Genomic DNA, 14265 nt, shown 5'->3' on the forward strand with positions numbered 1-14265 from the left:
CCGGCATCCACTCAGGTGCCTGCTTCCAGGAGCTTCCCAGCCCCCATGCTGCTGACAGCCCAGGGTACAGGACTTTGATCTCTTCTGCTGCCCTTGCTCGGTTTTGCCTTGCGGCTTATGTCTTTGTATTTCTCTCTCTACCCCTCACTGTCGGTAACGCCTAAGAACGAGGTTTACTTAATGGGGGGGGGGGGGTGTGTGTGCGCGTGCGTGTTTGTGTGTGTGCGCGCGCGTGTGTGTGTGCGTTTGTGTGTGTGTCTTTGTTTGTGTGTATGTGTGTGTGTCGTATCTGGCACACGGACCTGTGACTACCAGCCCGCGTGAAGCCAACAAATGCCCTGAGTTAGAAGGCAAACGTTCACCAAAGCTTGCAGGAGCTGGTAGGAGGTGAAGTCAAGGTAGTTAACCCGGTCATCTCATGGGAATTAGAAACTCTGGTTGGCAGGTTTAGACTTCCTGATCGAGAACCTAAATAAGCTGATTAAGGTGTCGCCATTCTTTCACAGGGGTTCTGGGTGAAAAGATTGGGAATGACTCTAGTAAAAGTGTTTTGACTTAAGGAACGTACCAGTTGTTAGCATTTATGTATGAAAGCCAAGAGTTCCTTTCTTCAAACAAACAGCAGTTTTCTTTGAGGTGTGCTCTGGTTGTGTCATCCAGGCTGGAGTGCAGTGGAATGAGGAAGGGTCACCGCAACCTCCGCTTGCCCAGCTCAGGCGATCCTGCCACCTCAGCCCTTTAAGGAGCTGGGACCACAGGGGCCGTGCCACCACGCCGGGCTAATTTTGGTATCTTTTGTGGAGACGGGGCTTCTCCGTTTGGCCCAGCCTGGTCCCCACCTCCTGGGCTCAAGCGATCTGCTTTCCTCGGCCTCCCGGAGGAGGATGGCTCACGATTAGAGGATCATGCCCGGCCTTTTATCTAAAAGAAAACAACAACAGTAACAAGACATTTTGCGTAGTCGGAGTTATCAGTGTCAACTGATGGATTGAGAGTTTGTGTCTAAGAAGTCCCTGTGTGCTCCATGATTTCAGAAGAGAGAACAAACGGCAAAAGGGACTCTCACATCTCGTACCTGATTTATGATGGCAACTAGGGCGTTGTTTAAAAAACGGTCGGTGAACCACCAAAGCAGAGTTGATCCGAACGTGTTCATAATATCTTCTGAATTCTGAGGTGTCCTCCAAGCAGGGAGGCAGTGGCCGGGTGTGGGAGGCAAAAATCACAGGGCCAGCGCTTGACACCTGCAGAATTCAGAGGCTCAACTTTGCACCCAGCCAAGGGTCCTGGTGTCCATTGGAAGTTTCGTTCCCCAACCCGCGTTGACTTTGCATTGGTCCTCCTCCCCCCAGATTTTATGTGTAAGGCAAGTCCTGAGTTTATCGTCGGGAGAATCTTCTCTTGTAGTCTCGAACTGCCTTGGCCATCAGCGGGGCCACTTTCTTGGCAGCCTGTTTCCGGGTCTTGGCCGCGGGCGCCGCGTGCTCATTGCTGCTGCTCAGGCAGGGGTTGGCCCGCTTCTCAGGGGGCCCGTGAAGGACGTTGCTGCTGCTGCTGCTGCTGCTGCTGCTGCTGCCGCCGCCGCCGCCGCCGCCGCCGCCGTCCCCGAGGCCGGAGGCAGCCTGGCTGCTTCCTGCGGGCTGGGGGGCTGGCTTGATCTCCCCGTTTCCGGGGTCAGCGGCTCCTGCAGACTTCTCTTCCCTCCTGGAAGCATCATAAGGCGTCTTGGCCACAGAGTTGAAACAGATCATCTTTGTCTGTCGGCCGCTGGGTTTGTTTTCAAGTGCAGATCGGATTTTCGTGGTCACTACTCGCAGCCGCTGCTCTCGGGCGTCGCGAAGCCGCAGGTACAGCTCCCGCCAAGACTCGTGCTCCCGCGGCTTTTCTCCCTTGAAGTCCTGGAGACAATGAATCCTCCATAATTCATCTGTCTCTCGAGCGAGTGCGTGGTTGTCTTTCTCTGTGCGATACAGCTGATCAGGCGTCCACCCTTCCGGAACGGGTTCAAGAACCGAGTAGGCGACCCCTCCCACGTCGCCGAGGGCGTCCGGATTGTTTCTAAGCACCGGGAGGCACTGCTGGCGCAGCGTCAGCACCTGGAGCTGGCAGGCAGGCCTGGAGCCCGAGTACACCTGCAGCCTAGCATTCACTCTGCGTCCAGGGAAAGCGGCTTCCTCCTGGAACGTTGGCGCGGAGAGTGCTTCTGGCTCTGCCTGGGAGGTCATGGCCTCAAAAGCGGACAGCAGATCGTAGTTGGCCTGCATCCAGGCCGCTGAGGGGTCCCAGAGCTCTGCGAAGAGAAGGCTGGGCACCGTTTTCGGCCCGGCGGAATCAGCGCCGGCCGCCTGCAGCCTCTCTGACTGGCTTTCCTGGACAGGAGGCGATTTGTGAGCCGAAGCCCAGCGGGACGATTTGCGCCCCTTGCTGTGGCTCGCCACCGCTTCCCCCTGAGGTTGGCCCTGGCAGCCCGGACCCGGCAGAGGCCCGCCCTGAGCGGCGTGAGCGTGGCCTCTTCCGGGTTGCTTCCCGGGCACAGCGGGCTCAGGGCCCTCGGGCGTCGGGAGGGGAGCGGTGCGCGTTGGAGGGTCCCGACGGGGGCCGGAATCAGCTGGGGCCGTTCTGGGGCGCTTTCTCTCGGCTCTGGGCTCGCGACTGGGAGACCTCGGGTGAGGTCTCTGTTGTCCCGGAGGTGTTCTGCGTGCTGTCCGTCCGTGCTGAGGGCTGTGAGATGGGCTCCTGGGGGCCGTCGCGTTTTCTGGGAAGCCCCAGGCCTTTTCCTGGTCCTGGAGAGCCTCCCCGAGGCGCTGTCGGGAAGCGCTGTCCTCAGCGTCCTGTGGGTCAGGCCCGGTGTTTCGGTCCACAAGCACCAGCTTCTTCCACCGGGCCGCTAAGTCTCTGGCAAAGTCGCCCACGTGCTGGTGCTTCCGCAGGCGCTTCACCGTCTTTCTGATTCCAGTCTCCGCCAGGATGTCTGCCGTCATGGGCAGGGCGGAGAGTTTCTGCAAATATTTCTCCAGCTTTTTTGGGTTCGTCTTCGTGGCCAGACGCACCTGCAGCTTCTGCACTGCGCGCAGCGTAGTGGAGCCTGCCGCCATCTCAGCAGAGCTGTGCAGGCGTCGCTGTCCTCGCGTTCGCGGCTCTGTCCTCGGGGCGGCGGGACACGAAGTCTGGGGTGGCCGGTCCTCGCTGCCCGGTCGCCAGGCAGCGACCTCGGGATGTGGAGTCACAGCCTGGCGCGAGCTCGGTCCTCGGAGCAGTGGGCCACTGGTTCCGGGGCGCTGGTCCTCGCGGACCGCAGGCCTCGGGGCGTGGAGTCCCCACAACCTGGAGCGAGCTGGGTCCTCGGAGCAGCGGGCCACTTGGTCTGGAACGCCGGTCCTTGCAGACAGCTGAGCAGGCCCGCTTCTGTCCCTCGGGATGTGGAGCCGCAGCCTGGAGTGACCTCTGCGCTGCGCCGTCCGAGGCGGAATGCAGCTGGGCTGCCAGAGCCCGGCCTTATATAGCCAGCCCCGGGCCCACCCAGGACTCAAGCCCTGACCCCCTTGGGCCTTGGGCAGCCCCGCCCCAATACGAATTCATTCCGTCAGCCCAACGCAGCCAATCGGGACGGTCCACGCCAGGTGGACTGCTGTGCCCGGCAGGTTCATTAGGTTAATTGCAGCCTGGACACAGCCCACTGAGTTCTACCGTTGGCCCTCCTTGTTCCCAGCCCCCGCATCTGTGGATTCCCAAAGACACAGACAGAATCCCCTTGGGAGTAAAAGCGAAAATAACAACACCGCAAGACAAAATCGTAGGAAGGAGAACCAACAGAGGAGGACAACTCTTTACCTGGGATTGCCGTCGTGTGAGGGGACTTGGAAACATTCGTAGAAAAGTGGGATTAAGGGAGAAAAATGAAAAAGGTGTATTTTACTTCTCGACCCCGTCTCCATCAACTTCGAGACCCTTCTGGAAGCAGTGTCTCCTCCCCGCCGTCCAGCCCATCCCTAAAGCCCCCCAGGGTCCTGGGAATGTAACTGTTTCCATGCAATCTTTCTTCCGTTGTTAACTGAAGAAAACTGGGTGCCCTTTACAGGTTTTCTAAGACAAGGAAACGAAAAGAAGTCAGCAGGCGCCAAATCAGGACGGTAAGGTGGACGCCTCGTGATTTCCCATGGCAAGTCTTGCCCAGCTGCCCTCGTTGGAAGAAAGGCATGAGCAGGAACGTTGTCGTGGTGGAGAAGAACTCTCTGGTGGGGACCTTCTCCGCTCCAGCTTTGGCTAACTCTCTGAAAAGGCTCTGCCAGTGAGCAGATGTGATCAGGGTTTGGCCCTCCAGAAAGCCAACGAGGAGAATCCCTCTGGCATCCCCCCCCAAACGGTGGCCATGACCTCCGCTCTTGACTGCTCCTCTGTGGCTTCGGCTGGAGCACTGCCACCTCTTGCTAGCCACGGCTTCGTGCTTGGTCTTCAGGATCCTGCCGGGTAGAGCCAGGTTTCGTCTCCTGCTGCCAATCTTGGAAGAAATGCTTCAGGATCTTGCTCCCACCGGTTGTTTAAAATCTCCTCGGAAAGGCTTGCTCTGGCCTGCAGCTGATATCGGCGCCACGGTTTGGGCAGCCGAGTTCCACTCTCACCTTTCAGTCCGAATGGGGAAAACACAACCATTTGAAGTATGAGGATTCGGGTGTTAAGCCTTTTCTGAGAATTACCCTCCGTGTTGTGTAGAGAAATAGGTAAATTTGCTGTGTTTCCAGACTTCCGGCTACCTCACGAAGAGGATCCTAGTGCAATACTGGCCATGCTTCCGGAGCTCCCAGAATGAGGATTGTTTTGTAAATAGGTGGGAAGAGAATTGAGCTGTCCTGGGTCAGTGTAGCAATGTTACAGCAGGATCCTTAGGTTGATGCTGAATTCTATTCTGGGGCAGGTTTATGTGTTGTGTGGGGGTTGTTTCCTTTCTGTCTTTTGGAGCGGGTGTGTCGCAGTGGGAGCAGGGATCTGCTGAGGTCTGTCTCGTTCTCCAGTAATGAATGAGTTTAATGGGTGCAGCCGCTGTTCTCAGTAGCACGCCAGTGGGGGCATCGATGAGCTATGAGGAGCTAGAGCTTGCTCGGATTGCTTCCTTGTGTTTGTGTTTTGAGTTGTGTTTGCTTGTTTCGTGCTTGTTCTCCATTTCGGCAGGGGAAACGACTTTCCAGGAAGGAAGGTTGTTGCCAGTGGAAAACAATTTGGTTCCGAGGGACTGGGGTTTCTGGCTGGGAGTGGGGAGGGGCTGCAGGGTGATCGGTGGCCACTCCACCTCCTCCAGAGAGAGCGTGTGGCTTCTCTGCCTTGGGGAGGATATTCTGCTCTCTTGTGAGTTTTGCAGGCCACCTGAGATTCTCTCTTGAATTGCTGTCAAGAAATAGGGACGGGCGTTGTCTCTGGCCCTTGCTGGGGAAGGTTTTCTGAGGTTTTGTTTTTCAATTTTGAGACGGAGTTTGGCTTCTGTTGTCCAGCCTGGAGCGCAGTGGTGGGATCTGGGCTCACCGCAAACCCCGCCTCCCGGGTTCAAGCGATTCTCCTGTCTCAGCCCCCTGAGTAGCTGGGATTACAGGCGCTCGCCAGCAAGCCCAACCGAGTTTCGTCTTTTTAGAAGAGACGGGATATCCTCAGGTTGGTCAGGCTGGTCTGCAACTCCTGACCTCAGGTGGTCCGCCGGCCTCGACCTCCCAAAGCCACGGGAATACAGGCGCGAGTCACCGTGCCCGGACATGTCTGAGTTTTACGCGGTCGCTGACTGGATTATGTCCCCTTCCCCGGAACGGATGCTTTTCTGTCTTCCTTAAGGGTAGCATCTCTGTGGCACCCCGTTTCTGGCTCCTTCCGTGTTCTTCAGGCTTGAAGGCCTCCTTTGACGTGCACCGGCATCCACTCAGGTGCCTGCTTCCAGGAGCTTCCCAGCCCCCATGCTGCTGACAGCCCAGGGTACAGGACTTTGATCTCTTCTGCTGCCCTTGCTCGGTTTTGCCTTGCGGCTTATGTCTTTGTATTTCTCTCTCTACCCCTCACTGTCGGTAACGCCTAAGAACGAGGTTTACTTAATGGGGGGGGGGGGGGTGTGCGCGCGTGCGTGTTTGTGTGTGTGCGCGCGCCTGTGTGTGTGCGTTTGTGTGTGTGTCTTTGTTTGTGTGTATGTGTGTGTGTCGTATCTGGCACACGGACCTGTGACTACCAGCCCGCGTGAAGCCAACAAATGCCCTGAGTTAGAAGGCAAACGTTCACCAAAGCTTGCAGGAGCTGGTAGGAGGTGAAGTCAAGGTAGTTAACCCGGTCATCTCATGGGAATTAGAAACTCTGGTTGGCAGGTTTAGACTTCCTGATCGAGAACCTAAATAAGCTGATTAAGGTGTCGCCATTCTTTCACAGGGGTTCTGGGTGAAAAGATTGGGAATGACTCTAGTAAAAGTGTTTTGACTTAAGGAACGTACCAGTTGTTAGCATTTATGTATGAAAGCCAAGAGTTCCTTTCTTCAAACAAACAGCAGTTTTCTTTGAGGTGTGCTCTGGTTGTGTCATCCAGGCTGGAGTGCAGTGGAATGAGGAAGGGTCACCGCAACCTCCGCTTGGCCAGCTCAGGCGATCCTGCCACCTCAGCCCTTTAAGGAGCTGGGACCACAGGGGCCGTGCCACCACGCCGGGCTAATTTTGGTATCTTTTGTGGAGACGGGGCTTCTCCGTTTGGCCCAGCCTGGTCCCCACCTCCTGGGCTCAAGCGATCTGCTTTCCTCGGCCTCCCGGAGGAGGATGGCTCACGATTAGAGGATCATGCCCGGCCTTTTATCTAAAAGAAAACAACAACAGTAACAAGACATTTTGCGTAGTCGGAGTTATCAGTGTCAACTGATGGATTGAGAGTTTGTGTCTAAGAAGTCCCTGTGTGCTCCATGATTTCAGAAGAGAGAACAAACGGCAAAAGGGACTCTCACATCTCGTACCTGATTTATGATGGCAACTAGGGCGTTGTTTAAAAAACGGTCGGTGAACCACCAAAGCAGAGTTGATCCGAACGCGTTCATAATATCTTCTGAATTCTGAGGTGTCCTCCAAGCAGGGAGGCAGTGGCCGGGTGTGGGAGGCAAAAATCACAGGGCCAGCGCTTGACACCTGCAGAATTCAGAGGCTCAACTTTGCACCCAGCCAAGGGTCCTGGTGTCCATTGGAAGTTTCGTTCCCCAACCCGCGTTGACTTTGCATTGGTCCTCCTCCCCCCAGATTTTATGTGTAAGGCAAGTCCTGAGTTTATCGTCGGGAGAATCTTCTCTTGTAGTCTCGAACTGCCTTGGCCATCAGCGGGGCCACTTTCTTGGCAGCCTGTTTCCGGGTCTTGGCCGCGGGCGCCGCGTGCTCATTGCTGCTGCTCAGGCAGGGGTTGGCCCGCTTCTCAGGGGGCCCGTGAAGGACGTTGCTGCTGCTGCTGCTGCTGCTGCTGCTGCTGCCGCCGCCGCCGCCGCCGCCGCCGCCGTCCCCGAGGCCGGAGGCAGCCTGGCTGCTTCCTGCGGGCTGGGGGGCTGGCTTGATCTCCCCGTTTCCGGGGTCAGCGGCTCCTGCAGACTTCTCTTCCCTCCTGGAAGCATCATAAGGCGTCTTGGCCACAGAGTTGAAACAGATCATCTTTGTCTGTCGGCCGCTGGGTTTGTTTTCAAGTGCAGATCGGATTTTCGTGGTCACTACTCGCAGCCGCTGCTCTCGGGCGTCGCGAAGCCGCAGGTACAGCTCCCGCCAAGACTCGTGCTCCCGCGGCTTTTCTCCCTTGAAGTCCTGGAGACAATGAATCCTCCATAATTCATCTGTCTCTCGAGCGAGTGCGTGGTTGTCTTTCTCTGTGCGATACAGCTGATCAGGCGTCCACCCTTCCGGAACGGGTTCAAGAACCGAGTAGGCGACCCCTCCCACGTCGCCGAGGGCGTCCGGATTGTTTCTAAGCACCGGGAGGCACTGCTGGCGCAGCGTCAGCACCTGGAGCTGGCAGGCAGGCCTGGAGCCCGAGTACACCTGCAGCCTAGCATTCACTCTGCGTCCAGGGAAAGCGGCTTCCTCCTGGAACGTTGGCGCGGAGAGTGCTTCTGGCTCTGCCTGGGAGGTCATGGCCTCAAAAGCGGACAGCAGATCGTAGTTGGCCTGCATCCAGGCCGCTGAGGGGTCCCAGAGCTCTGCGAAGAGAAGGCTGGGCACCGTTTTCGGCCCGGCGGAATCAGCGCCGGCCGCCTGCAGCCTCTCTGACTGGCTTTCCTGGACAGGAGGCGATTTGTGAGCCGAAGCCCAGCGGGACGATTTGCGCCCCTTGCTGTGGCTCGCCACCGCTTCCCCCTGAGGTTGGCCCTGGCAGCCCGGACCCGGCAGAGGCCCGCCCTGAGCGGCGTGAGCGTGGCCTCTTCCGGGTTGCTTCCCGGGCACAGCGGGCTCAGGGCCCTCGGGCGTCGGGAGGGGAGCGGTGCGCGTTGGAGGGTCCCGACGGGGGCCGGAATCAGCTGGGGCCGTTCTGGGGCGCTTTCTCTCGGCTCTGGGCTCGCGACTGGGAGACCTCGGGTGAGGTCTCTGTTGTCCCGGAGGTGTTCTGCGTGCTGTCCGTCCGTGCTGAGGGCTGTGAGATGGGCTCCTGGGGGCCGTCGCGTTTTCTGGGAAGCCCCAGGCCTTTTCCTGGTCCTGGAGAGCCTCCCCGAGGCGCTGTCGGGAAGCGCTGTCCTCAGCGTCCTGTGGGTCAGGCCCGGTGTTTCGGTCCACAAGCACCAGCTTCTTCCACCGGGCCGCTAAGTCTCTGGCAAAGTCGCCCACGTGCTGGTGCTTCCGCAGGCGCTTCACCGTCTTTCTGATTCCAGTCTCCGCCAGGATGTCTGCCGTCATGGGCAGGGCGGAGAGTTTCTGCAAATATTTCTCCAGCTTTTTTGGGTTCGTCTTCGTGGCCAGACGCACCTGCAGCTTCTGCACTGCGCGCAGCGTAGTGGAGCCTGCCGCCATCTCAGCAGAGCTGTGCAGGCGTCGCTGTCCTCGCGTTCGCGGCTCTGTCCTCGGGACGGCGGGACACGAAGTCTGGGGTGGCCGGTCCTCGCTGCCCGGTCGCCAGGCAGCGACCTCGGGATGTGGAGTCACAGCCTGGCGCGAGCTCGGTCCTCGGAGCAGTGGGCCACTGGTTCCGGGGCGCTGGTCCTCGCGGACCGCAGGCCTCGGGGCGTGGAGTCCCCACAACCTGGAGCGAGCTGGGTCCTCGGAGCAGCGGGCCACTTGGTCTGGAACGCCGGTCCTTGCAGACAGCTGAGCAGGCCCGCTTCTGTCCCTCGGGATGTGGAGCCGCAGCCTGGAGTGACCTCTGCGCTGCGCCGTCCGAGGCGGAATGCAGCTGGGCTGCCAGAGCCCGGCCTTATATAGCCAGCCCCGGGCCCACCCAGGACTCAAGCCCTGACCCCCTTGGGCCTTGGGCAGCCCCGCCCCAATACGAATTCATTCCGTCAGCCCAACGCAGCCAATCGGGACGGTCCACGCCAGGTGGACTGCTGTGCCCGGCAGGTTCATTAGGTTAATTGCAGCCTGGACACACCCCACTGAGTTCTACCGTTGGCCCTCCTTGTTCCCAGCCCCCGCATCTGTGGATTCCCAAAGACACAGACAGAATCCCCTTGGGAGTAAAAGCGAAAATAACAACACCGCAAGACAAAATCGTAGGAAGGAGAACCAACAGAGGAGGACAACTCTTTACCTGGGATTGCCGTCGTGTGAGGGGACTTGGAAACATTCGTAGAAAAGTGGGATTAAGGGAGAAAAATGAAAAAGGTGTATTTTACTTCTCGACCCCGTCTCCATCAACTTCGAGACCCTTCTGGAAGCAGTGTCTCCTCCCCGCCGTCCAGCCCATCCCTAAAGCCCCCCAGGGTCCTGGGAATGTAACTGTTTCCATGCAATCTTTCTTCCGTTGTTAACTGAAGAAAACTGGGTGCCCTTTACAGGTTTTCTAAGACAAGGAAACGAAAAGAAGTCAGCAGGCGCCAAATCAGGACGGTAAGGTGGACGCCTCGTGATTTCCCATGGCAAGTCTTGCCCAGCTGCCCTCGTTGGAAGAAAGGCATGAGCAGGAACGTTGTCGTGGTGGAGAAGAACTCTCTGGTGGGGACCTTCTCCGCTCCAGCTTTGGCTAACTCTCTGAAAAGGCTCTGCCAGTGAGCAGATGTGATCAGGGTTTGGCCCTCCAGAAAGCCAACGAGGAGAATCCCTCTGGCATCCCCCCCCAAACGGTGGCCATGACCTCCGCTCTTGACTGCTCCTCTGTGGCTTCGGCTGGAGCACTGCCACCTCTTGCTAGCCACGGCTTCGTGCTTGGTCTTCAGGATCCTGCCGGGTAGAGCCAGGTTTCGTCTCCTGCTGCCAATCTTGGAAGAAATGCTTCAGGATCTTGCTCCCACCGGTTGTTTAAAATCTCCTCGGAAAGGCTTGCTCTGGCCTGCAGCTGATATCGGCGCCACGGTTTGGGCAGCCGAGTTCCACTCTCACCTTTCAGTCCGAATGGGGAAAACACAACCATTTGAAGTATGAGGATTCGGGTGTTAAGCCTTTTCTGAGAATTACCCTCCGTGTTGTGTAGAGAAATAGGTAAATTTGCTGTGTTTCCAGACTTCCGGCTACCTCACGAAGAGGATCCTAGTGCAATACTGGCCATGCTTCCGGAGCTCCCAGAATGAGGATTGTTTTGTAAATAGGTGGGAAGAGAATTGAGCTGTCCTGGGTCAGTGTAGCAATGTTACAGCAGGATCCTTAGGTTGATGCTGAATTCTATTCTGGGGCAGGTTTATGTGTTGTGTGGGGGTTGTTTCCTTTCTGTCTTTTGGAGCGGGTGTGTCGCAGTGGGAGCAGGGATCTGCTGAGGTCTGTCTCGTTCTCCAGTAATGAATGAGTTTAATGGGTGCAGCCGCTGTTCTCAGTAGCACGCCAGTGGGGGCATCGATGAGCTATGAGGAGCTAGAGCTTGCTCGGATTGCTTCCTTGTGTTTGTGTTTTGAGTTGTGTTTGCTTGTTTCGTGCTTGTTCTCCATTTCGGCAGGGGAAACGATTTTCCAGGAAGGAAGGTTGTTGCCAGTGGAAAACAATTTGGTTCCGAGGGACTGGGGTTTCTGGCTGGGAGTGGGGAGGGGCTGCAGGGTGATCGGTGGCCACTCCACCTCCTCCAGAGAGAGCGTGTGGCTTCTCTGCCTTGGGGAGGATATTCTGCTCTCTTGTGAGTTTTGCAGGCCACCTGAGATTCTCTCTTGAATTGCTGTCAAGAAATAGGGACGGGCGTTGTCTCTGGCCCTTGCTGGGGAAGGTTTTCTGAGGTTTTGTTTTTCAATTTTGAGACGGAGTTTGGCTTCTGTTGTCCAGCCTGGAGCGCAGTGGTGGGATCTGGGCTCACCGCAAACCCCGCCTCCCGGGTTCAAGCGATTCTCCTGTCTCAGCCCCCTGAGTAGCTGGGATTACAGGCGCTCGCCAGCAAGCCCAACCGAGTTTCGTCTTTTTAGAAGAGACGGGATATCCTCAGGTTGGTCAGGCTGGTCTGCAACTCCTGACCTCAGGTGGTCCGCCGGCCTCGACCTCCCAAAGCCACGGGAATACAGGCGCGAGTCACCGTGCCCGGACATGTCTGAGTTTTACGCGGTCGCTGACTGGATTATGTCCCCTTCCCCGGAACGGATGCTTTTCTGTCTTCCTTAAGGGTAGCATCTCTGTGGCACCCCGTTTCTGGCTCCTTCCGTGTTCTTCAGGCTTGAAGGCCTCCTTTGACGTGCACCGGCATCCACTCAGGTGCCTGCTTCCAGGAGCTTCCCAGCCCCCATGCTGCTGACAGCCCAGGGTACAGGACTTTGATCTCTTCTGCTGCCCTTGCTCGGTTTTGCCTTGCGGCTTATGTCTTTGTATTTCTCTCTCTACCCCTCACTGTCGGTAACGCCTAAGAACGAGGTTTACTTAATGGGGGGGGGGGGGTGTGCGCGCGTGCGTGTTTGTGTGTGTGCGCGCGCCTGTGTGTGTGCGTTTGTGTGTGTGTCTTTGTTTGTGTGTATGTGTGTGTGTCGTATCTGGCACACGGACCTGTGACTACCAGCCCGCGTGAAGCCAACAAATGCCCTGAGTTAGAAGGCAAACGTTCACCAAAGCTTGCAGGAGCTGGTAGGAGGTGAAGTCAAGGTAGTTAACCCGGTCATCTCATGGGAATTAGAAACTCTGGTTGGCAGGTTTAGACTTCCTGATCGAGAACCTAAATAAGCTGATTAAGGTGTCGCCATTCTTTCACAGGGGTTCTGGGTGAAAAGATTGGGAATGACTCTAGTAAAAGTGTTTTGACTTAAGGAACGTACCAGTTGTTAGCATTTATGTATGAAAGCCAAGAGTTCCTTTCTTCAAACAAACAGCAGTTTTCTTTGAGGTGTGCTCTGGTTGTGTCATCCAGGCTGGAGTGCAGTGGAATGAGGAAGGGTCACCGCAACCTCCGCTTGGCCAGCTCAGGCGATCCTGCCACCTCAGCCCTTTAAGGAGCTGGGACCACAGGGGCCGTGCCACCACGCCGGGCTAATTTTGGTATCTTTTGTGGAGACGGGGCTTCTCCGTTTGGCCCAGCCTGGTCCCCACCTCCTGGGCTCAAGCGATCTGCTTTCCTCGGCCTCCCGGAGGAGGATGGCTCACGATTAGAGGATCATGCCCGGCCTTTTATCTAAAAGAAAACAACAACAGTAACAAGACATTTTGCGTAGTCGGAGTTATCAGTGTCAACTGATGGATTGAGAGTTTGTGTCTAAGAAGTCCCTGTGTGCTCCATGATTTCAGAAGAGAGAACAAACGGCAAAAGGGACTCTCACATCTCGTACCTGATTTATGATGGCAACTAGGGCGTTGTTTAAAAAACGGTCGGTGAACCACCAAAGCAGAGTTGATCCGAACGCGTTCATAATATCTTCTGAATTCTGAGGTGTCCTCCAAGCAGGGAGGCAGTGGCCGGGTGTGGGAGGCAAAAATCACAGGGCCAGCGCTTGACACCTGCAGAATTCAGAGGCTCAACTTTGCACCCAGCCAAGGGTCCTGGTGTCCATTGGAAGTTTCGTTCCCCAACCCGCGTTGACTTTGCATTGGTCCTCCTCCCCCCAGATTTTATGTGTAAGGCAAGTCCTGAGTTTATCGTCGGGAGAATCTTCTCTTGTAGTCTCGAACTGCCTTGGCCATCAGCGGGGCCACTTTCTTGGCAGCCTGTTTCCGGGTCTTGGCCGCGGGCGCCGCGTGCTCATTGCTGCTGCTCAGGCAGGGGTTGGCCCGCTTCTCAGGGGGCCCGTGAAGGACGTTGCTGCTGCTGCTGCTGCTGCTGCTGCTGCTGCCGCCGCCGCCGCCGCCGCCGCCGCCGTCCCCGAGGCCGGAGGCAGCCTGGCTGCTTCCTGCGGGCTGGGGGGCTGGCTTGATCTCCCCGTTTCCGGGGTCAGCGGCTCCTGCAGACTTCTCTTCCCTCCTGGAAGCATCATAAGGCGTCTTGGCCACAGAGTTGAAACAGATCATCTTTGTCTGTCGGCCGCTGGGTTTGTTTTCAAGTGCAGATCGGATTTTCGTGGTCACTACTCGCAGCCGCTGCTCTCGGGCGTCGCGAAGCCGCAGGTACAGCTCCCGCCAAGACTCGTGCTCCCGCGGCTTTTCTCCCTTGAAGTCCTGGAGACAATGAATCCTCCATAATTCATCTGTCTCTCGAGCGAGTGCGTGGTTGTCTTTCTCTGTGCGATACAGCTGATCAGGCGTCCACCCTTCCGGAACGGGTTCAAGAACCGAGTAGGCGACCCCTCCCACGTCGCCGAGGGCGTCCGGATTGTTTCTAAGCACCGGGAGGCACTGCTGGCGCAGCGTCAGCACCTGGAGCTGGCAGGCAGGCCTGGAGCCCGAGTACACCTGCAGCCTAGCATTCACTCTGCGTCCAGGGAAAGCGGCTTCCTCCTGGAACGTTGGCGCGGAGAGTGCTTCTGGCTCTGCCTGGGAGGTCATGGCCTCAAAAGCGGACAGCAGATCGTAGTTGGCCTGCATCCAGGCCGCTGAGGGGTCCCAGAGCTCTGCGAAGAGAAGGCTGGGCACCGTTTTCGGCCCGGCGGAATCAGCGCCGGCCGCCTGCAGCCTCTCTGACTGGCTTTCCTGGACAGGAGGCGATTTGTGAGCCGAAGCCCAGCGGGACGATTTGCGCCCCTTGCTGTGGCTCGCCACCGCTTCCCCCTGAGGTTGGCCCTGGCAGCCCGGACCCGGCAGAGGCCCGCCCTG

At 57.5% G+C, this 14265-nt stretch overlaps 2 protein-coding genes across 6 annotated transcripts in view; one reads left to right on the forward strand and one right to left on the reverse strand.

The window, feature by feature from the left end:
- The window catches only part of KATNAL2 (katanin catalytic subunit A1 like 2), a 330528-nt gene that overhangs the window by 246629 nt on the left and 69634 nt on the right, over positions 1–14265 (forward strand). The gene's annotated exons all lie outside the window — the stretch shown is intronic.
- Positions 198–5026, reverse strand: LOC134738497 (elongin-A3-like). The gene has a single exon (XM_063653936.1). The coding sequence runs from the start codon at positions 3093–3095 to the stop codon at positions 1380–1382; it is 1716 nt and encodes a 571-aa protein (XP_063510006.1). The 5' UTR covers positions 3096–5026; the 3' UTR covers positions 198–1379.

Source organism: Pongo pygmaeus, chromosome 17 (genome assembly GCF_028885625.2).
Source record: "Pongo pygmaeus isolate AG05252 chromosome 17, NHGRI_mPonPyg2-v2.0_pri, whole genome shotgun sequence".
NCBI lineage: Eukaryota > Metazoa > Chordata > Mammalia > Primates > Hominidae > Pongo > Pongo pygmaeus.